Source organism: Oryctolagus cuniculus, chromosome 11 (assembly GCF_051225735.1).
Source record: "Oryctolagus cuniculus isolate XC-2025 breed Fujian yellow rabbit chromosome 11, ASM5122573v1, whole genome shotgun sequence".
Taxonomy (NCBI): Eukaryota; Metazoa; Chordata; class Mammalia; order Lagomorpha; family Leporidae; genus Oryctolagus; species Oryctolagus cuniculus.
This window is the reverse complement of record NC_142877.1, coordinates 103,977,834-103,999,787: the sequence shown is the minus strand read 5'-3', so window position 1 is coordinate 103,999,787 and position 21,954 is coordinate 103,977,834. Positions and strand designations below refer to the sequence as shown.

General features: G+C 40.2%; 1 protein-coding gene across 4 annotated transcripts in view; it reads right to left on the bottom strand.

The window, feature by feature from the left end:
* The window catches only part of ANO4 (anoctamin 4), a 561,128-nt gene that overhangs the window by 204,390 nt on the left and 334,784 nt on the right, over positions 1-21,954 (bottom strand). For all 4 annotated transcript variants that reach the window (XM_008256958.5, XM_008256960.5, XM_002711221.6 and 1 more), the window contains 2 exons: positions 19,467-19,603; positions 16,318-16,476 (listed from right to left, as the gene is read on the bottom strand). In XM_008256958.5, the coding sequence (XP_008255180.1) occupies positions 16,318-16,476; positions 19,467-19,603 (296 nt within the window). The remainder of the gene's footprint in view (positions 1-16,317; positions 16,477-19,466; positions 19,604-21,954) is intronic.

The window sequence follows — 21,954 nt, the reverse complement described above, 5'->3', positions numbered from 1 at the left end:
CATTGGAGGGTGAACCAACGGCAAAGGAAGACCTTTCTCTCTGTCTCTCTCTCTCACTGTCCACTCTGCCTGTAAAAAAAAAAAAAAAGACTTGAGTGCCTTTCATAGATAGAATATGATGCCCACATTTGGCACATAATGATAACAGTGCAAAAATGTGCTTCATGCTGGAAAAGTTCACTTTAGACTGCTGAAAAGATCTTTCAGATTAGTTAAGTTTCTTTTTGTAGGAGGAGAGTAACAATACTTCATATTATGACTTCAATTCTTCAGTTGTGCCATGTATTATGTATTTTTCTTTTTAAATAGTCTTGAGTGAAGGAATACACATGAGTAATCATATAAAATATATTGATTTAGAATATTTTTTTCAGTAAATCAGATCACGATGATTTTGTCCTAGTCATCTTGACCTGACAACAGAAATGTTTTCATTAGACTTTATCTTCCTAAATAAGCAAAATAGTTGAGGTGATAATGATCAATTTGATCAAGTGATCTCAGAAGACTGAGACTGAGAGGTATAGCACCACTCTCACCATCCCTCTACCATCATCAATTTAATAAAACTGCTTCAAGAAGATGGACCAGTGAGGATAAGGCCCTGATCCTATGGACTGATATGGATCAGTGGTAGGTAAACTGAGTTCCAGTGATGAGGCTGGACTTCTCCACTGATATCTTTTATCAAGTACTAGATGCCTTCATCTTTTCCTGAACACAGGCCAGGGACCCTCTGTCCTAGAGGCACCAGAGTTAGATGCATGAGATTGAGGAACAGAATGACCAGAGACGGACGCTTCCCCCTTCTTTATCAGTACCAACAGCAGCCATTTACTGAGCATTTAATATATGCAAGACATTTTAACCCCACGAAGCAGGAATGATCTGCCATTTAATAGTGAAAAAGACTGAATGAAAGAGAGATTAAAAACTCCACATAAGTCATTTACTTAGGACGCTATGAAAAATTAAGTGGATATGAATCCTAGTTGCCTGGCTTGAGCGGTCAGTCTTAACTTACCCCATTCTTCCTCTCAAATATGCAAAGACAGACTTCTGAGTCTTTGATGTTATGAATAATGAAATTCGGTGGCCCACAGGAATTAAGGAAAGGAGTAGCTGCCTTTAATTCCTCTAGGTATCTCATGGATGCTGCAACATAATGTTGGAGAATGGTAGATCAAGAATCTAACCCAGGGACTATGGCACTCCCTCCCCCTAACGACATTTGACAATGATTGGAGACATTTTTGGTTAAACATGAAGGGGGTGCTACTGGAATCTGGTGGGTAGAGACGAGGGAGGTTGCTAAACATCCTATAATGCATAAGGCAGCTTCTTAGAAAAAACTGTCCAATTCCAAATGTCAATCATGCAATTGTTGAGAAACTCTAGAGCTGAATTGACTTGTGTTACCTAGACACAGCTAGGGAAATCAGCTACCCTTAATTTTTGTAGAAACTTGCAGTTCTATGAGCTAAGCACTGAGTAAGTCTTTGGGATGTACAAAATCAGTAAACACATAGTCTGCCGCTACAGTGATTATATGAGACACACAGATTCTTTGCCTTTAAGATGTAGTCACCTAAACCTGAGAAAACCTGGTAAATTAAAATAGAATAAATGTCTGTCTGTACTTGTTCTCTCTTTCTTCACACCCATTAATGACCCCTATGAATTCGAATGGCTGGGACCTCAAAGTAGCTGCCTGAGTATTGCACATGTAGCAGCCTGTCTGCAACTAATTCAAACCAGTGGTCACGAATGCTGATGGTGCCCAGCACCAAGTTGATCTGTCCTGAGTGTTGGAGAATGACCTTCAAATAGGTGCAGTGCTCACCTCCCACCACATCCACAGACCTCAGCCAAAGCTGGAGGAGGACTCTGGCCTTAAAGGTGAACCAGCTTTATGGTGTGCTTTCTGCTCTACATATCCCTGTTGGATCAGGTGGAAGTTAGTCTCCAGCTGAGGCCACATTCTTGGCTTAGCTTATCTCCCCTTACTACCCTTTCTCCTAAGATTACCACCCAGTCAATAATTTCAGCAAGACTCCTCAACTCAGGCCCTTCTTCTGCTTAGGAACCTAACCTAAGATACCAGTTCACAAAAAAAATTACTGAAAATGCAGATTAATATTGGTAAAAGCTACACTAAGACTATCCATGGCTAAGAGCTTCAAAAGAGACTGTTTCTTGTAGGATTTGAATGCAACAGTCCTTAATTCTTCTTTCTCTTCTTCCCAACTTTAATAAGAGGATACAACTAAAAGTTCACTGAAAAATTAAATTAAAATGTTTTCATACAAATTTTGAAATTCATGTATAATATTTTCATGATACATATTTCCACACCTCATTCATATATGTAACATACATAAAAGTGGAAATTACTGAGTGTAGAAAAGCTTGAATTTCTTTGAGACCAGAAAATACTAGAAGACAGGAATTTTGGCAGGTCAGGCTGTCTTGACACTCATTTATTTTGGACACTCACAATTATGGTTTTAATTATTCAGGAAGAGAGGGGTCTCTGGTACTTTCCACTCACATCCTCAAAGGCCTGAATTCTGAGAAAAGAGAAGCTGGATGTGGTTGCAGAACATACATAGAGATGAAGATGGAAAGGGAAGTAATAAATTGGATGCCTATGGAGGCAGAGAACAACCTGGGTGAGATTTTCACTATAAATGGGGAAAATCTTTGTGTGGTTTTCCCTTGAGTAGCAGTAAAGCAAGGCTACGTTGGACAACCAAGTTTAGTTTTGAGCTCTGAGCTGATTTATAATTTTATTCCTTGATTAATCCTAAACTAGATCCTCTTGGAGCAGATACATGCTCAACTTGTTACCTAGTATATTCAGAGTTACAGATAATTATGATGCTCATAAATGCATATACAGTTGTCGCTCCCCCATTCGCGGAGGAACGACACTAGACCCTGCACTGTTCTTTCATCTGCTCGGCCCTTCCTGGTTTAGCTGCCGTTCCCTCATTCGTGGAGGAACGACGCCGGCCTGGGTTAGCTGCCGGCCCCTCCACCTCCGTGGAGAGGTGGCACCCCCCCGCCGCTTTCTCCGCTTCTGCGGAGGAGCAGCACACCGCCAGCCGGCTCTCTCGGGGGCTGCTCAGATGTTCCTTTAGATGTTCCTGGTGCATGTTGTCTCTCTCTTCCTTTATAGTCCTCTTCCACCAATCCCAACTCTGCTACCCACACGCTGAGCACGCTGCTCTCCTCCAATCAGGAACAGGATCAGCTCCTGCAGTTTATTGGTTGAACTGGAGGCAGCTGCGTAGAAGTTGTTTGCTCCTCCCCAGCGCCATATTGTGGGAGAGCAGATTCATAGAATAAGTCTTAATTCCAGTAACTTAGTCTAGTCTCAGTTGCTCCCACATACAGTAGTCACAAATGGTCAGTTGGTGTTACTATTCCTAATGGTTACAGTTTAGAGTCTTTATAATCTGTATAAAAAACATTATTAAAAGTTTGCCTTGGCCGGTGCCGCAGCTCACTAGGCTAATCCTCTGCCTGGGGCGCTGGCACTCCGGTTCTAGTCCCGGTTGGGGCGCCAGATTCTGTCCTGGTTGCTCCTCTTCTAGTCCAGCTCTCTGCTGTGGCCCGGGGGTGCAGTGGAGGATGGCCCAAGTGTTTGGGCACCTGCACCTGCATGGGAGACCAGGAGGAAGCACCTGGCTCCTGGCTTTGGATTGGCACAGCGTGCCGGCTGTAGTGGCCATTTGCGGGGGTGGGGGGTGAACCAATGGAAAAGGAAGACTTTCTCTCTGTCTCTCTCTGTCTAACTCAGCCTGCCCCCCCCCAAAAAAAAAGTTTGCCTTGAAAACTTTTTAAATTTTGTTTAAGGAATACAGCTTCATGCATTTAATATATACAGATTTGGGAACATGATGCTTCTTCTCCAACCCCCACCTCTCTCCCACCCATACTCCTGCATTTCTTATTCCTCCCTCTTCCTTTCTCATTCTTATTTTTTTTTTGACAGGCAGAGTTAGACAATGAGAGAGAGAGAGAGAGAAAGGTCTTCCTTCCGTTGGTTCAACCCCCGAAAATGGCCACTACAGCAGGTGCGCTGTGCCTATCCAAAGCCAGGAGCCAGGTGCTTCTCCTGGTCTCCCATGGGATGCAGGGCCCAAGAACTTGGGCCATCCTCCACTGCCCTCCCAGGCCACAGCAGAGAGCTGGACTGGAAGAGGAGCAACTGGGACAGAATCCGGCGCCCCAACCAGGACTAGAACCGGAGTGCCAGCACGGCAGGCGGAGGATTAGCCTAGTGAGCCGTGGCCCATTCTTATTTTTTATATCAATTTTCAGTTAATTTTTATACTCATAAGATTAACCTTACACCAGGTAGAGAGTTCACCAATTATTACAAAGGAAAACAAAAACAAACAAGGAAACTTTTAAAGTAAAAAAGTCAAGGTATTTATATATTATAGTCACTATAACTACAACAATGATAATATCTACTAAATGTTTACCATCTGACAGATATAGAGTTACACAATATAAATTATCTCATTTAATTATAATAACCCATGAGATGGATCCCATTACTAGCTTTATTTTGAGGATGAGCTTACATTCCCCAGAGTACACAGCTTAGCACTCAGGCTGAGGCCAGACTCTTAATGACTATATTAATTATCTACTGCTTCATAAGAAATTACCATAAGCTGAGTAGCTTAAAGCAACACACATTACTTATCTCACAGCTCCTGTAAGTCAGAAGTTAGGCTCAGTCTAAAAGTGTTATTTGATTCAGGGTCACACCAGGCTGCAACCTTGATCTTGGAAAGATCTACAGTCTCAAAAGAAGCTTGGCTGACTAAAGATCTCATTCTAAGATCTCTTGGTCATTGGCAGAATACATCTCCTTGAGACTGTAGGACCGACGTCCCTGTTTATTGCTGGCTATCAGCTCCCAAAGCAGCCCTCTCCTGGACACATGCTCTTCACCATAGACTGTGTCACAACAAAGAGGCTTATTTCTTTTTTTTTTTTTTTTTTTTTTTTATCTTTTATTTAATGAATATAAATTTCCAAAGTACGTCTCATGGGTTACAATGGCTTTCCCCCCCATACCGTCCCTCCCACCCACCACCCTCCCCTTTCCCACTCCCTCTCCCCTTCCATTCACATCAAGATTCATTTTCGATTATCTTAGTATACAGAAGATCAGCTTAGTATACCCTAAGTAAGGATTTCAACAGTTTGTTCCCACACAGAAACATAAAGTGAAAAATAATAGATGATTTTTTTTTAAATGATGATGAAATCAGATCAGACCTATTGTCATGTTTAATCCCAGTGAGAGTCAAGTTGGGAATTGATAGTTTCTTTCTTTCTTTTTTTTTTTTTTTTTAACAGAGGATCAGTTTAGTGTACATTAAGTAAAGATTTCAACAGTTTGCACCCCCATAGAAACACAAAGTGAAATATACTGTTTGAGTACTCGTTATAGCATTAAGCCAAGGAGGCTTATTTCTTCAAAGCCAGAAAGGGGGAATCTCTTACTCCAGTCTGCTGGAATAGTGCTATTCAGTATAACCATAGGAATGACATTCGATTACATTTGTCATATTCTATTATGGCAACTACTGTACCATATTCTATTGGTGGAAAAGAAAAAGTGGGTCCCACCTGTACTCAAGGGGAAGGGATTATACAACAGTGTGAAAAGAAAACAGCACCAACAGGCCTGCTGCAGGGTCTGTGATGAGCCCTAGCCACGTAACATAGACTGTAATCATTCTTTTGTTTTTGCCTTCTCATTTCTATTTGTAGCCATTCTTTTAGAAATTGTATCCAAATATATCTCAAGCCCAGATCTCTCTCCAAATCTTGACTCTTCCATCCTTCTATATGCAATATCTCTTCTTAGATATCTCAAATTTAATAAATCTACACCGAGACTCACTCTTCTCCACATCCCAGTAAATAGTAACTCCTTTCAAAAAAGGAAATGGCATGTGGCAAATGAATAGCTAGTGTCTCTTCAACACTGTTCATTTGGTCTGTCTGCAACTCTCATCAGCTCTATGTTTTACCTTTTTCTTTTTTCAGATTTATTTATCTATTTGTAAGACAGAGTTACAGAGAGGGACGGACAGACATACAGAGATTTTCCATCCACTGGTTCACTCCCACAATGACCACAAATGTCAGGGCTAGGACAAGCCAAAGCCAGAAACCAACAGCTTCATTTGGGCCTCCCATGTGAGTGAAAGCGGCTGTAGCATTTGGGCCATTTCCCACTTCTTTCCCAGGTGCATTAGCGGGCAGGTAGATTGAAGTGGAGCAACCGGGACATGGATTGGTGCCCATATCGGATGTTGGCATCACAGCCAGTGGCTTAAACCCTAAACCAGCCAATTTTTTTTTTGACAGGCAGAGTAGACAGTAAGAGAGAGAGACAGAGAGACAGGTCTTCCATTACCATTGGTTCACCCTCCAATGGCTGCCGCAGCTGGTGCGCTGCAGCCGGCGCACCGCACTGATCCGAAGCCAGAAGCCAGGAGCTTCTCCTGGTCTCCCATGTGGGTGCAGGGCCCAAGCACTTGGGCCATCCTCCACTGCACTCCCGAGCCACAGCAGAGAGCTGGCCTGGAAGAGGGGCAGCTGGGACAGAATCCGGTGCCCCGACTGGGACCAGAACCCGGTGTGCTGGCACTGCAGGAGGAGGATTAGCCTAGTGAGCCGCGGCACCAGCCAAACTTTTTATATTTTTCAATATCTTCTCTGTTATGTGCTTGACCAAGCCACTATTGACTCTTTCCTGAATTCTTATTTACAGAGTCTTCTAATCAGTCTCCCTGCTTTTGCCCTTCACCCCTCTGCACATCAGTCCAATCTTACCAGACAACTGAAGAAACCAGAATCTTGTCATACTTCTGCCCAAAACTCTCCAATGGACACCAGTGATGGCTCAAGTAGTTGATTCCCTGCCACCATGTGGGAGACTTGGATTGAATTTCTGGTTCCTGGTTTTAGCGTGGCCCAGCTCCATCCATTGCAAGTATTTGGAAAGAGACCAGCAGATGGGAGTGCCCCCATCCATCCCTGAATCTCTAATAAAGTTAAAAGCTTTTACATTCTCCAATGGCTTTCCAAGTAAAATTTCCAAGCAACTATTATGACCCAATGTGATTTTACTTCTACTGTCTTGCTGGTGTAATTTATCATTCTCCATATTGCTCTCCTGACTGCAGTCATACTATCCTTTTCACTGTTCCACTAGCACCCCAGGCACGCTCCTGCCTCAGGGCCTTCATACTTGCCATTCTCTTCCTCTGGAAGACAGATTTATCTTTGCCAAATTTCAAGACCCTCTCAACATTTCCAGCTTTCCTCTTTTCTCCTTAGTGCTTAATGATATTTTAAATAATTTAATTAATTATCTTGTGCTGAAGTTTCAATAAGGCAGAGATTTTTGTCTGTATTCTCACTGAGTTCCTAGTGCTTAAACCAGTGCATAGCATAGAGTGAGTGTACAATAAATATCTCGAGTGAACTATCAAGATGGTATGATTTAATTATAGTTATTTTGAAATGACTGCAATAATAGGGGTCTTCTTCCATGTTTCATTTAATTCTAGAGGATGTCTACTCCATTAATACAATTTCCATTCATACATTACAAAGAATTCAAAAGCCACCCATGATTTGACTAGTTATACAAAGGAAGACATAAACATCTTCTTGATAATGACTTCAAAATGGGTATGAAAAGATCAATAAGGGACACAGAATTAAAATTTAAAAAAGAAATAAAACATAGAAAATTTGAATTAATTAATATGAGCCTACCTTCAATAAAGGAATCACTTTAAATAAATAGTAAGATGACAAACACTTGGACTTAATGGTACTTTAAATGGAACTCAGCTGTGGATTGCCTGGCCTGGGCTACTATGAAAGCTGAGCTACAGCCTATCACAGACCCAGGCTGCAAAAGTAAGCACTTATCTGTTGACTGGGGTAAAGGTTTTATGAAAGAGTAAATTTGACTACATCCTCGCTTCTTCATAAATTACAGATTATCCTTATTGTACCTCTTGAAATTCAACATTAAGAGGTAAGGTCTCCCTTACATTAAACTGAACTACAGAACCTGTCTTTATCCATTTGGATAAATAAACCAGTACCTGTGAAATGTAATTTCCATAACTTGTGGACATCAGGACATGTAGCTAACAAGTAAGATACTAATCACTCACGCAATGTACATAGTGTCAGTCATTTCAGATGTACATGGATTCACAGTAAGCTCCCTGGGATTTGCTTTTTTTCTCTTCCACCTTCAACTAAGTCTTTGTTCTATGTCCTATAAAAAGTGTTAGTAACTTCTGGAAGCTGAAATAGCTGTTCAAATGGCTGTTTCTGCCATAGCTGCGAATAAAAATTTGATTCACATAAAGGTGTTTTCATTTTTTTTAAAATCTGATAATACAACATAGCTACCAATTTGCTTCTTGTTCCACAAAGGGATATTTTGTTTTAATTATTTTTCCTCCTAAGGCAAAGGTCCCAGAGTCTTTTTGCTTAGCTGGCTGAGGCCAAAAGAACATGAAGCACAGTTGCAAAGCTGAGTTACAGACACAGTGAGCCACCATGCAAAGCAGCTGACAGCAGGGCAAGACCAGAACCAGGTAACGGGACAGGCTGCTAGATAATCAGGGTCCAGGAACAGAAAGAGCTCTTGGAAGTACGCAGAGGACAGGAGGGAAAAAGAAGAATAAAGAAGCTGCTGCCCAAAGAAAAATTTTTGGGAAATGGTAGGTACGATATGCTTAGATAAGTTTTTAGCAGCTTTTGTCATATGATGACATCACCTTTTTCCCAACTGCTATTTTTCCCCACTACTAATACTTAGCTATTAAAACTGTTAAAATTATAACAAAACTTTTTTGTGTGTGCACAAGCAAAATTGAACAAGCAGTCCAGCATTACACCATGGTTGATGCCTCCCTGTGCAGCACAGCTGTAAAATAGGCAGCAAACTCTTCCTCAGTTATCTACTAGAATTATTGCACCGAATATCATAATGTAGAATATGCTCTATCAAACACAATAGACTTGTGATCTGTTTAGCAATATGTACTATTTGGGCAATTACTGGGTTTTTGGAGAAGTCATGCAATGACATTGAAAAGACCTTTACAAGAGAAGACCTAATTCTGAAGAATAAGGTCATGAAGCTTAAACTATGAATTTTTTAAGATTGAACAGAGCTATCTAGTTTTGATAGGAATCAAAATTTGACAAAAGTCACCATGGATTAAAGGAAGGGCTATATTAATTCCAATTACATGGAAAACCCTATCTTTTATTTCTTCATGTAAAAATTCTTTTACTTAGGAGTAAAACGAAAGAATAAAAATGATTTTAGGGATAAAATATTGATGTGTTGTTGGCGTTAAGAAAGAGGGAAGACAAATGTCTCAACAGGAATTTAAAAACCAATATAGGAGATTCCAAGATGGTGGAATATGTAGGGAGCTTACTGTTCTAGTCTAGGGAAAGAGAGCTTTAAAAAAAAGTGAAGAGAGCGCAATCTCAAGGAAGAGTTAGGAAGAAAACTTCATTGGAAACTCCACGGGAGCTAGAGGGATGCTGTGGATCTACGTAGAGTGTGTGGATGTTCAGCAAGAGCACAGACACAACACAGGATCCCAGCAGCTGAGAGCCTCAGCACCAGCTTGGGAGAGTGAGGAATTCCAGACCACAGCAGATCAAGCCGCTTGTGGTAAAGCGAGGAGAGCCTGGAGTGAGTAAGGCCTAGAGACCTGTGGGGGCAGTGTATCTGCCAACCTACAGGAAAACAGGGGGCACATTTCTTTCTCCTCAACCACAGCCCCCTACAACTTGCTGAGAGAGGGGCACCATTTTGGGCATATGTAACAGCTACTCCAGCTTGTGTCTGTGTGCCCAGCAACCAGCCAAGAGGAGATGCCCGAGTCTGGCTGGGAGGATTGACAGGGGGCTGGGGACCCATATATGACTGTGAGGTGATCCTAGCCTCCCAGTACATCACAGGTTGTGGAGCTTAGGCTGCCTGGGCAGAGTACCCACAGGCAGCTGGCGATGTGAGCATCTCTTCCTCTCTGTGGATGGGTAGACTGGCAGGACAGAGAGGATTCTTGGCGCCCTGTGACTGTTGGAGTCTCGTGTGCTGCAACTGTGGAAACACTGAGGCTGTATGGGATGGTACAGGGTGTAGCTGGGTCTCTGGGAAGTCACTGTGGGAAGATCCACACACTCCGGGATCCATGATTGCCTGGGGTGGGTCACTGCTGCAGGATCCATGCTCACATGGATATCAGCATGGATCTTTGTGTAGTCCTGGTGGCAGCACGGATGGATATTGCATCCACTGGGGCCAGAACCCGGGCATGGGTCATCTTGGAAAACGGGAGGCAAGGGTGAGATTATGACAACATAGCATATTAAATCTCTACTGTGATTAAAAAATTTTCACACCCAACATGGGTGTCACTTTGGACACTTCCCTCATTCTAGAGCACTGAACAGAGCTTCCTGGCCACACCCAGCACACTACTGGGTATTCATTGAAACACCAGACATTCCACTAAGCCCCAGAGACATAGGCCAAAGATAAAAGTCATCAGAGGGGAAAAAAACCACAAGTATCTCCACAAATGCCTAAAAATAAATGCAGAAATTCAAGAAATAAGAATAAGGAAGAGAACACGACTCCCCCAAAGGAACACAACACTTCAATACTAGAATGTGAAGCAGAAGAGATTGATGAAATGCCAGAAATGGAATTCAAAAAATTAATCATAGGATTACTCAGAAATAATCAGAAGCAGGCCAGCACTGCGGCTCAATAGGCTAATCCTCTGCCTTGCGGCGCCGGCACACCAGGTTCTAGTCCTGGTTGGGGCGCCGGATTCTGTCCCGGTTGCCCCTCTTCCAGGCCAGCTCTCTGCTGTGGCCCGAGAGTGCAGTGGAGGATGGCCCAAGTGCTTGGGCCCTGCACCCCATGGGAGACCAGGAGAAGCACCTGGCTCCTGCCTTTGGATCAGCGCGGTGCGCCAGCTGCGGCAGCCATTGGAGGGTGAACCAACAGCAAAGGAAGACCTTTCCTTCTGTCTCTCTCTCTCACTGTCCACTCTGCCTGTCAAAAAAAAAAGAGAAATAATCAGAAGCAAATTCATGAATTAAAGAAACCCATGCCTAACATGATATAAAAGGGAAATAAAAAATATTAGAAATGAAGAATACATCAAACAAAAATAACAGATACAATAAAAAATATGGTAGAAAGCCTTAACAACAGACTTGGTGAGGAAGAAGAAAGAATATTCAAGTTAAAAGACAAATCTCACTTTAACAGGTTTCTTTAATTCATGAATTTGCTTCTGATTATTTCTTTCTTTTCTTTTTTTTCTTTCCTTTTCTTTTTTTTTTTGACAGGCAGAGTGGACAGTGAGAGAGACAGAAAGAAAGGTCTTCCTTTGCCGTTGGTTCACTCTCCAATGGCTGCCGCAGCTGGCGCACCACCCTGATCCAAAGGCAGGAGCCAGGTGCTTCTCCTATTAAATGAACACTATGAGAAATGGTGACTTGATCAGCCCTCACCCTGACTGTTGATAAGCAACTTGATATGTTATCCCTCTTAGCATTTTTTGTTTGTTTGTTCTACTTAATACTTTTGGTTGAATACTGTAATCAATACACAATTCTTAAATGCTGAAACTTAACTGAAAAGTGATTGCTGTTAAATATAAGAGTGGGAATAAGAGAGGGAAGAGATGTGCAATTCGGGACATGCTCAAGCTGACTTACCTCAAATGGTGGAGTTAGAAACATACCAGGGGATTCCAATTCAATCCCATCGAGGTGGCATGTACCAATGCCATCTCACTAGTCCCAGTGATCAATTTCTGTTCACAACTGATCATAATGATAGGACTAAAGAACCAAAGGGATCACATAAACAAGACTAGTGTCTGCAAATACTAGCTGATAGAATAAAAAAGGGAGAGAACGATCCAACATGGGAAGTGAGATACACAGCAGACCCATAGAATGGCAGATGTCCTAAACAGCACTCTGGCCTCAGAATCAGCCCTTAAGGCATGCGGATCCAGCTGAAAAGCCCATGAGAGTATTTCAGGCATGGAAAGCCAAGACACTCTGGGGGAAAAAAAACAAACCTAAATTAAAGATCTCCGCGAGTGAGATCCCAGTGGAAAGAACGGGTCATCAAAGAAGGAGGTACCTTTCTCTGAAGGGAGGAGAGAACTTCCACTTTGACCATGGCCTTGTCTAAAAATTATCAGAGTCAGTGAACTCAGGGGGCTTCCATAGCCTTGGCAGCTCATGACAAGAGCCTAGGGTGATTACTGAGGCCATAAACAAGAGTGTCAATTTGTTAAGTCAACAATAGGAATCACTGTGCACTTACTCCTCATGTAGGATCTCTGTCCTTAGTGTGCTGTACATTGTGATTTAATGCTATAACTAGTACTGAAACAGTATTTTTCACTTTATGTTTCTGTGTGGGAGCAAACTGTTGAAATCTTTACTTAATGTATGCTAAACTGATCTTCTGTATATAAAGAGAATCGAAAATGAATCTTGATGTGAATGGAAGGGAAGAGGGAGTGGGAAAGGGGAGGGTTGCGGGTGGGAGGGACGTTATGGGGGGGAAGCCATTGTAATCCATAAGCTGTACTTTGGAAATTTATATTCATTAAATAAAAGTTTTTAAAAAAAGACAAATCTCTGGAAATTTTACAGTCAGACAAAAAAAAGAAGAAATTAGAAAAAATTAAAAACAGTATTGGAGATTTATGGGATACTATACCCAGCATACAGGTCTTAGGAGTTCCTGAAAGTATAGAAAGAGAATGGATTAGAAGGCCTATGTGAAATAATTACAGAAAACTTTCCAATTTGGAGAAAGGGACATCTAAGTACAGAAAGCACATAGAACTCTTAATAGACATGATCAGAAAAGATCTTAACCGTGTCACATTGTAGTCAAACTTTCAACAGTAAAACACAAAGAAAAATACTCTAAAATATACATGAAAGAAATGCCAGATTACTTTCAAAGGATCTCCAATTAGACTCACAGTTGACTTCTCATCAGAAATCCTATAGGCTAGGAGGCAATGGTGAGATATAATCAAAATCTTAAAAAAAAAGAGCCCAGAATTCTGTAACCTGCAAAGCTCTAATTTACAAATGAAGATGAAATAAAGACCTTCAACAACAAACAGAAATTGAATTTGTTGCCACTCATCCAGCCTCACAAAAGATGCTTAAGGATGTGCTACACATAGAAACACAGAGATACTCATCATTATGAAAGAATGTGAAGATGGAAAATTTCCCAGTAAAAATACAAAGAAAATCCAAAGCAAACAATAGGAATTTTTATGGAAAAATGGCAGAGCCAAGTCATTACTTATCACCAGTCACCCTGAATATAAATGGTCTCAACTCTCCAATTAAAAGAAACAGACTGGCTGAATGTATTAAAAAACAAGACCCATCTATTTGCTGTCTACAAGAAACACATCTCACCAACAAAGATAACTGCAGGCTGAAAGTGAAAGGATGGAAAATGGGTAGACCAATGGAACAGAATAGAAATTCCAGAACTCAATCCAGGCATCTATAACTAACTCACCTTAGACAAAGGAAATAAAATCCACACCTGGAGCAAGGACAGTCTCTTCAACAAATGGTGCTAGGAAAACTGGATCTCTACCCACAGAAATATGAAGCAAGAACCTTACCTTACATCTCACACAAAAATCCTCTCAAATTGGATCAAAGGCTAAATCTATGACCTGATACCATCAAATTATTATTAGAGAACACTGAGGAAACCATTCAAGACATTGGCATAGGAAAGAGCTCTTGGAAAACACCCAGAGGCACAGGCAATCAAAGCCAAAATTAAGAAATAGGAATACAACAAATTGAGAAGCTTCTGTAATGCAAAAGAAACACCCAACACAGTGAAGAAGCAACTGACAGAATGAGAGAAATTATTCACAAACTATGCAATTGATAAAGGATTAATATCCGTAATATATAGAGCTCAAGAAACTCAATAACAACATAACAAACTCCAGTTAAGAAATGGCAAAGGACTTGAACAGGCATTTTTTCAAAAGAAGTAACCTAAGTGGCCAACACACACATAGAAAAATGCTCAGGATCACTTGTCATCAGGGAAATGCAAATCAAAACTACAATGAAGTTACCTCACCCCAGTTAGAATGGCTTTCATATAGAAATCAACAAAAAACAAATGCTGATGAGGATGTGGGGAAAAATGTACCATAATCCACTGTTGGTGGGAATCTAAACTAGTAAAGCCACCATGGAGACAGTATAGAGATACCTCAAAAATCTGAATACAGACCTACATATGCCCCATCCATTCCACTCCTGGGAATCTACCCAAGAGAAATGAAATCAGCATACGAAAGAGTTATCTGTAACCCCATGTTTATTGCAGCTCAATTAACAACAGCCAAGACATGGAATCAACCCAGATGGCTGTTGACCAAAGACTGGATAAAGAAATCATGGTACATGTACACCATGGAACACTAGACAGTGGTTTAAAAAAAAAAGATATCCCGTCGTTTGCAACAAAATAGAGAAACCATTATACTTAGTGAAATAAGCCAGTCCCCAAAAAGACAAATACCATATGTTCTCCCTGATCTGTGGTAACTAACAGAGTGCCTAAAAGGTAATCTATAGAAGTGAAATTGACACTTCAAGACGTGATGAATTTGAGCAGTCCTTTTTTGACTGTTGAGGAATAGCTTTTTTCTTCAAACTATTTGTTGAAGTCTTTACTTACTGTAGGGTGATCTTATGTGTATAAAATTAATTGATAATAGATCTTAGTAAAAATAAGAATGGGAATACGAGAAGGAGGAGGGGTGGGAGTGCATGTGGGAAGGAAGGTGGGGTAGGAAGAATCACTATATTCCTACATTTGTTTACATGAAAGGCATGTTTGTATATCTTAAATAAAAGGTAAAAAAATAAAGACCAATATATATCAAGGATATGCACAGTTGGTATAGGAAAGCTTTTTCTGGAACCCTACAAAGATGGAAAAAATATATTTAATTCTGTTTGTTGCTTTGGTTAACTTCCTTTTGAGACAGACTTTTGAGCAACTTAGTTCCACTTTCCTGAGAATATGAACCAGTTCCCTTAAGGCCATATTCATCTCGCCATCTTTCTTGTTGAGGAATTGGAGGAAAAAAATGCTATTTCAGTATTCTGCATGTTTAAGAGTTAAAGTCACAATAACAGATCTGGAACAATATCAGTTATCTGAAGTGCCCCAAGCTAAACACAAGTGTGGTCATAACATGTCCCTAATACTTGACATTTTAATGCAAAATATAAGTTGCATGAACTGCAACCTGCAGTGCCCCAAGAAAAACCTGGATGTCTCACTTCAAAGATCTACCTCCGCCTTGAGGCACAGAATCAGAAGCAAACATCTGTAATTGCCAAAAGGTTCTTCTTGTTGACCATGGTAAACTCCAAATGCTGTGCACAGTGCTTAAGGACAATTTGAGAAGTTATGCAATTCAGTTAATAGGGCCAAATTCTAAACATACACACAATTTTTCTGGATACACAGTAATCCCACTATGGATTACTATCACAGGCCTGGCTGGACCTTTTGCACCTTCCTTACTTAGTTCTTCCTTAAAACTACCCATGCAGAGAAGGTGAAGGAAGTGTGGAGAACAAAATACTGCACTGGTACCTTCCAAGCTTGAGAATCTGCCAAAAACAACCTGAGTGTCTCTTAAAAGCAGAATCATTTTGTATATTCCAGTTGTTTTTAGTCAAATCAGCCAGACTGCCTGTTCTGGTGTGCAAGGGTGCTAAAGCTCATTGTGTTTCCTGAAATGCAAAAGGGCCTCCAGAGGAGAGTAATTGGCTTTCACCCAAAGTCGTCTTTAACCCATTTCAACAGTACTTTTCAGTTCATAGAAGCAACAGATGTAGGAAGTCAGGTAAATGATCACACCTTGAAACAATCCATTTAATTGGACTTTTCATGAACTCATTTGGCAGTTTCATGTACTCAGAGGTGAGCTGAGCAAGAATAATTACTAGAACACACCCAAACCACCACAGATTGTCAAACCATGATCAAGCATTCAGTTAACATAATGACTAACTACTTACTTTAAGAGACTGGTTCTTGATATGAACAGATGCATATATATTTATATATATTTACCTATTTATTTATTTATATCTATTTACCTCTTTCTCCATCTGTAATCCTTCTGCTCTGATATTTCTTTCAAATACTTCTCTCTTTTCAGTCTGGGGGTTGGATTTTCTGTACACAAGAATGTAGTCAATTCGACCTTTTCCATCTCTAAAGTAAAGTCCATTGGATTTGTTTCTTTCTGGCACTGCCTGCACAAAGAGAAAAGGTCCAGTTTAAGTCAACCATAAAACAGCTTCAGGTGAGTCATGTTAAAGAACAATGAAAACTGATTTTTCCATGGTGCTTCATTAAAATCATTGTTATTAATGAAAAACATAAGAGAAAATAAAAATTGGGCAAAGCATTGGGTCAAAAAAGGCAAAATGCAAAACATACCAAAATACTAAGTGTTAGTAAGGATGTGGAGCAACCAATAATTCTCATCTTATTCGGATTAAAGTAAAAATTAATATGCTAACTCTAGAAATACACTGCTATTATCTTATAAAAGTGAAAACTTGCATATCATACAACCATAGAGACTAGATTAGAAAATGAGGAGATATGTACACAATTGTTCATAGCAGAACTGCTCATAACAGCAGAAATCTTTAAAAACGCAAATTAATTCAAATATCCATGGAGAGGCAATAAACAAGTTATAAAAATGGCACCACTCTGGAATATTATATAGCAGTGAAAACAATATACCACAGTTGTACTGACTACAAGAATGAATCTTAAAAGTAACATTGAAAGAAAAAACTAAATCACAGAAGACTTTATTCCACATGATACCATTTTTTAAAGAACATTTGCTCTGCTTTCAATCCAGCTCCCTGCTAATATGCTTGGGAAAGCAGCAGATGATGCTCAGAATGCAAGGGACCCGGCCACCCACAGAGGAGACCAGAATGGAGTTCCTGGCTTTGGCCTGTTCCAGCCCAGGCTGTAGCAGCCATCTGGGGAGTAAATCAGATGATCGAAGATCTTTCTCTCTGCTTCTGATTCTCCCTCTGTCACCCTGCCTTTCAAATAAATAAAATCTTTTTAAAAAAATTAGAGTTAGCAACCTATAATTAGATTGTCAGAAAAATTTGAAAAATATCACTGTAATTCATAAGTTGAATGGTGGTTCAAGATGTTCAGTTTACTATTAAGCTCCATAATTGACATAGAATATATTATTTTGCAATAATCCAATACTTCATATATTAAAAAGTGAAGAACAAAAGGAGTGGGCTACTTCTCATCCAGGCTCCTTAAGCTTGTGGTAATAATGGACATTACTGACGAGACCATCAAGTAAAGGCTGAAAAGCCTGGAGCCAGGTTTCTCAGACTAATAGATTTCAAAATGGTTTCTGTAATCCTAGCCAAGTAGAAATGGAGCTCGATGTCTTCTCCAAGGCACAGAATACATTATTTTCCAAACAGTAGTATGAGGAAGGCAAACATGCCAGACCTCCAAGGTCATGGCTAGAAATCACATCTTTGAACAAGCATGATGCATGCAATCTCAACCAAAAGAAAAGTCTCAGAAGAGCAATGGAAGTTCTCATGCACAATGTCTTAGCATAAATGGTTTTCAATCAGAGATCAATCTTCATGTTTTTTTTTTTTTCTTGCCTGAAGTGGCACTCAGGAATCTACCAGAATAAACACTTTATTAACTATTATTTGCCAAGCAAGAAAACTACTCTGCAGATTTAGCACATCAATACCTGCCTTAAAAACAGGGCTTCAGCCAAGGCATCAGAGAGTGAGAGTTGGTGCTGTGCACACCTGCGTTGCCTTCAGCACAGCCCTAACCTCTCAGATGGTCTCCTCTGTCACCTCAGCAAATGAGTCTAGTTGCTGAATGAGATCCCTGCCAAAGCCCCTTCATTAAGCCATATTACAGCATCCAAAGAATCTGTGCAAATAGATGATGACAGGATGAATTTTTTGTTGAAAAAGAAAACATGGATAGTAGGTTATAGTATCTGTGGGGAGAAGTCTGGGAAGCTTAGAAATAAGCAACAACCCTTCAAAGGTATCATTATTTCAATAGTTAATTGGTTTCTAATGACGCCTCAAAGGTATCATCCTTTCAATGGTTAATTGGCTCTAGAAAAAAAATTAGGAGTATGTACCCAATAAACTATTCTGATTTTGAGTGCCTATCACCTGTATCCAGTGCATGTATTAAAGAAATATTAAACTCCATGGAGACAGAGACAGAATGTTGTGCAACAGTGAATGCTCCAGACAAAATACTTGTTTTTCCAAAATGACACATGAACAGATGGGTCCATTTACAATTGCAATGAAGTTTTCAGTTACAAAGGCAAATGGAAACTCAGAGAGGCTTCAGACGCATGCATTTCATGTCCCTATTCTAAGTGCTGGTAGAGCTACAAGAAGTCATTCTTGTAAAGCTTTTCACTGGTTAGTGACCAGAAAAATCTAGATTTTAGATTACCTTAAATGATCAGTGGGTTTAGGACTCTTCCTTTGTATAAATACAATTCTTTAGTTATAAGAAAGTAAGTGCATTACCACCAAAAGTTTGTTTTCAGCGTTGGAAGATCTAGGATCCTCAAAATGTGCTAGACCCATACAGGATACCAAAGTTACAAAAATCTGCCATTTATTTTTTTAAATGTTTGATTAGCATGTTATACTTATGTACCATTATGGGGTACGGTGCAATATTTCAACACAGGCATCCAGCACAAACTGAACAAATCAGGCAATCAGCTTCCTTACTTTCTCATCCTTCCTCCATGATTGGAGTCTACCAGGTCCTCTCCTCCAGTTCTTTATGTAGCATATAATACGTAACTCCAGGAAAAAAATTAAAGGTTTGCAATAAGCTCTCATATCCTCTTAAGTTTAAAAATGCTATCAAATATCACATATTTGTGTTTATTATTTTACATAATTATTCAAGATTATAATTTAGGATGTATTTTTAGAAGTGGAATTTCAATGCCAAAAATACAATTTATTTTAAAGCTTCAAGTTTTTTTCTAATAAAATTTATTTAGAATACAACAAACAACAACAAAACCCACGAAACAAAAATGAAATCTGCTCCACAATTTCTTTAGGCCCACAGTTCAATGAGATTATGATTTCAAATGGACGGTAAGAGCATGCATCACGGGTTTCCACCTGGATCAAGGATTGTCCTTTAAAGAATCATGCAGTCTTACCTCTCCCCCTGCTTCCAATCTGCTGGCGTCATCTGAAGTACTGGTCAGGTTTCCAGGGTGAAGGAGAGAATCGTCATCTTTGCAAGGACTATTGACAGCTTCTAATTCATCAAAAAGAATATTGACGTCCTTGGCCACTGGAATCAAAGTAAATACGGGACAAACGGATTAAGATTCTGAGAGCTTGAAAGCAACACCCAAAGAGAAGTTTTCTCCCTTTGGCTTCATATTTCCTCAGTCTTTCAGTGACACCTTGAGCAACAGGTATATTATTTTCTAAAAGAGAAGGTCAGATGTAAAACACATTTGATCAAACAATGCATTCATTAGGCAAGATTAAGAAAAATGTAAAGCAATGTAAGGAGCCTCCATAAAATAAAAGTGACTTGTCTTTGATGATAATAGGAGCTGTGTTTGTTTAGCTTTCCTTCCCATGGTTGTTTAGCACCATGGACTGAAGAGTTCTAAGGATTCATTCGTTGGGTTGGAGATGCCCTTTACTTTTTGATTTTGTTTTTATCACTTAAGTGCCATACAGCTTGCTAAAGTGAACCTATAAATGTGCTGCTTGCATGGTTTAGTAAGAACTGTGATTTTTTCCCCCCTCCCTTCCTTTGTTATTTCTTGAAGGGCAACAGGGGAAGGCTAACACAAAAAACGAAGCTACAACATCTGCCTTCCTTCTTCCTCTAATAGTGAACTGAAACAATGAAATGACCCATTCAGGGGCTTTCCCAAGAGACTGTTGATGTTATAAACATGTCAACATGTAAAATGCGGCATATCAGAGTTCTAGGTACAAACTGTCATGTTCAGTGCCTTGCAGTACACAGGAAAGAGTGTGGAAGAAGGCATAACACCAGGTGAGGGCCCTTTCTCTACCAACTCAAACTATGGGCCAACATTCCAGCTTGCCTTTTCCATTTATGCTTTAAAAATGGCTCAGTGTGTATAACCTGTCAGAAGCTGCTGTACAAAATAACATACAGGAGATTACGTTCTTAGTCAAACACGGACTGTTATTTTGTCTTTCAATATCATTTGAGAAATGTGTGCACTTGCGTGCCAAGCACAGAACTGTGTGATGGTTTTGGTGAATTAAAGTGACGTGACATTTGTCTTTGTGGTAATAAAGAAAAAAAAACAAAGAAAGAAATGTAATACCTTGTTCTTAGTATTTCTGACTCTAGACAATAATATAATTTATATTATCTTAATATAATATTATATTAATTTATATTGTTTGAAGTCACTCAGTTTGGAGTAGCTTATTATAGCAGCAGGTGGGAATTTTTTTTTTTAACAGGCAGAGTGGACAGTGAGAGAGAGAGACAGAGAGAAAGGTCTTCCTTTGCCGTTGGTCCACCCTCCAATGGCCGCTGCAGCCAGTGCACTGCACCCAGCGTACCACGCTGATCCAAAGGCAGGAGCCAGGTGCTTCTCCTGGTCTCCCATGGGGTGCAGGGCCCAAGCACTTGGGCCATCCTCCACTGCACTCCCGGGCCACAGCAGAGAGCTGGACTGGAAGAGGAGCAACCGGGACAGAATCCAGCGCCCCGATCGGGACTAGAACCCGGTGTGCCAGTGCCGCAGGCAGAGGATTAGCCTATTGAGCCACAGTGCGCGGGACGCAAGTGGGAATTAACATACTTGCTATAGGTTTTTAGACAATAGGCTACAGAGAAAAAATTATCAATCTTTCCAACAAACTAAGTTGAAGAGCAACTGCACAATGACAGTTACCATGCCAAGTGCTCAAGGAGGAACTAATATTTCTGTGGAAGTGCAATCTGCCCAGTGTTTAGGGAGGTATCAGAATCAGACTACATCCCTGCCCACTTCATGTAGGGAAGCTTCCCTCAACTAATTTTCTCCTTCAACTGTTTATTTCCTTCTCAGGACTAAACACAAACTATCTTATTTGTTTACTTGTTTATTGGATATTTGACATATTAGAATGTAAGTTCCATAAGGGCAGCATACTTTTCTGTTGTAACTGATGTACAGAGACCATGGTACAAAATAAGCCATTAATACGTATTTGTTGAATGACAGCATGATGACCTTAAGGTGGTCAGTTTAGTGATGTCAAACAGCCTCTTTGTCTGACATTCCATGGCCCTGGACTTTGCACATATATTTTCTTAACATGATTCGTATGCACAAGCCAGGACTTCAAAATTTCAAGTAGATAATGAGTAAACGTTCAAGCTCATAATGTTTACATTTGAGTAGCTACTGATGGATTTGAACAATAGGGTAAATATCATTTTAACCAAGTCAGAAGATGTGTTTGCTATTATTTAGCCATGTGAATTTGTGCTTCTGTTTCCTACAGGGGTAGAAAATGACTCTTCCATGGTGGCCAAGCTGAACTGAGATCATGGACCTATTAACTTTTGGCTGACACACTGTAGATCCACAAGGAATGGTGGATGTCAATTCTAGATTCTGGGGCTTGCAGTTAGCATTTCAGCCTTATCAATTC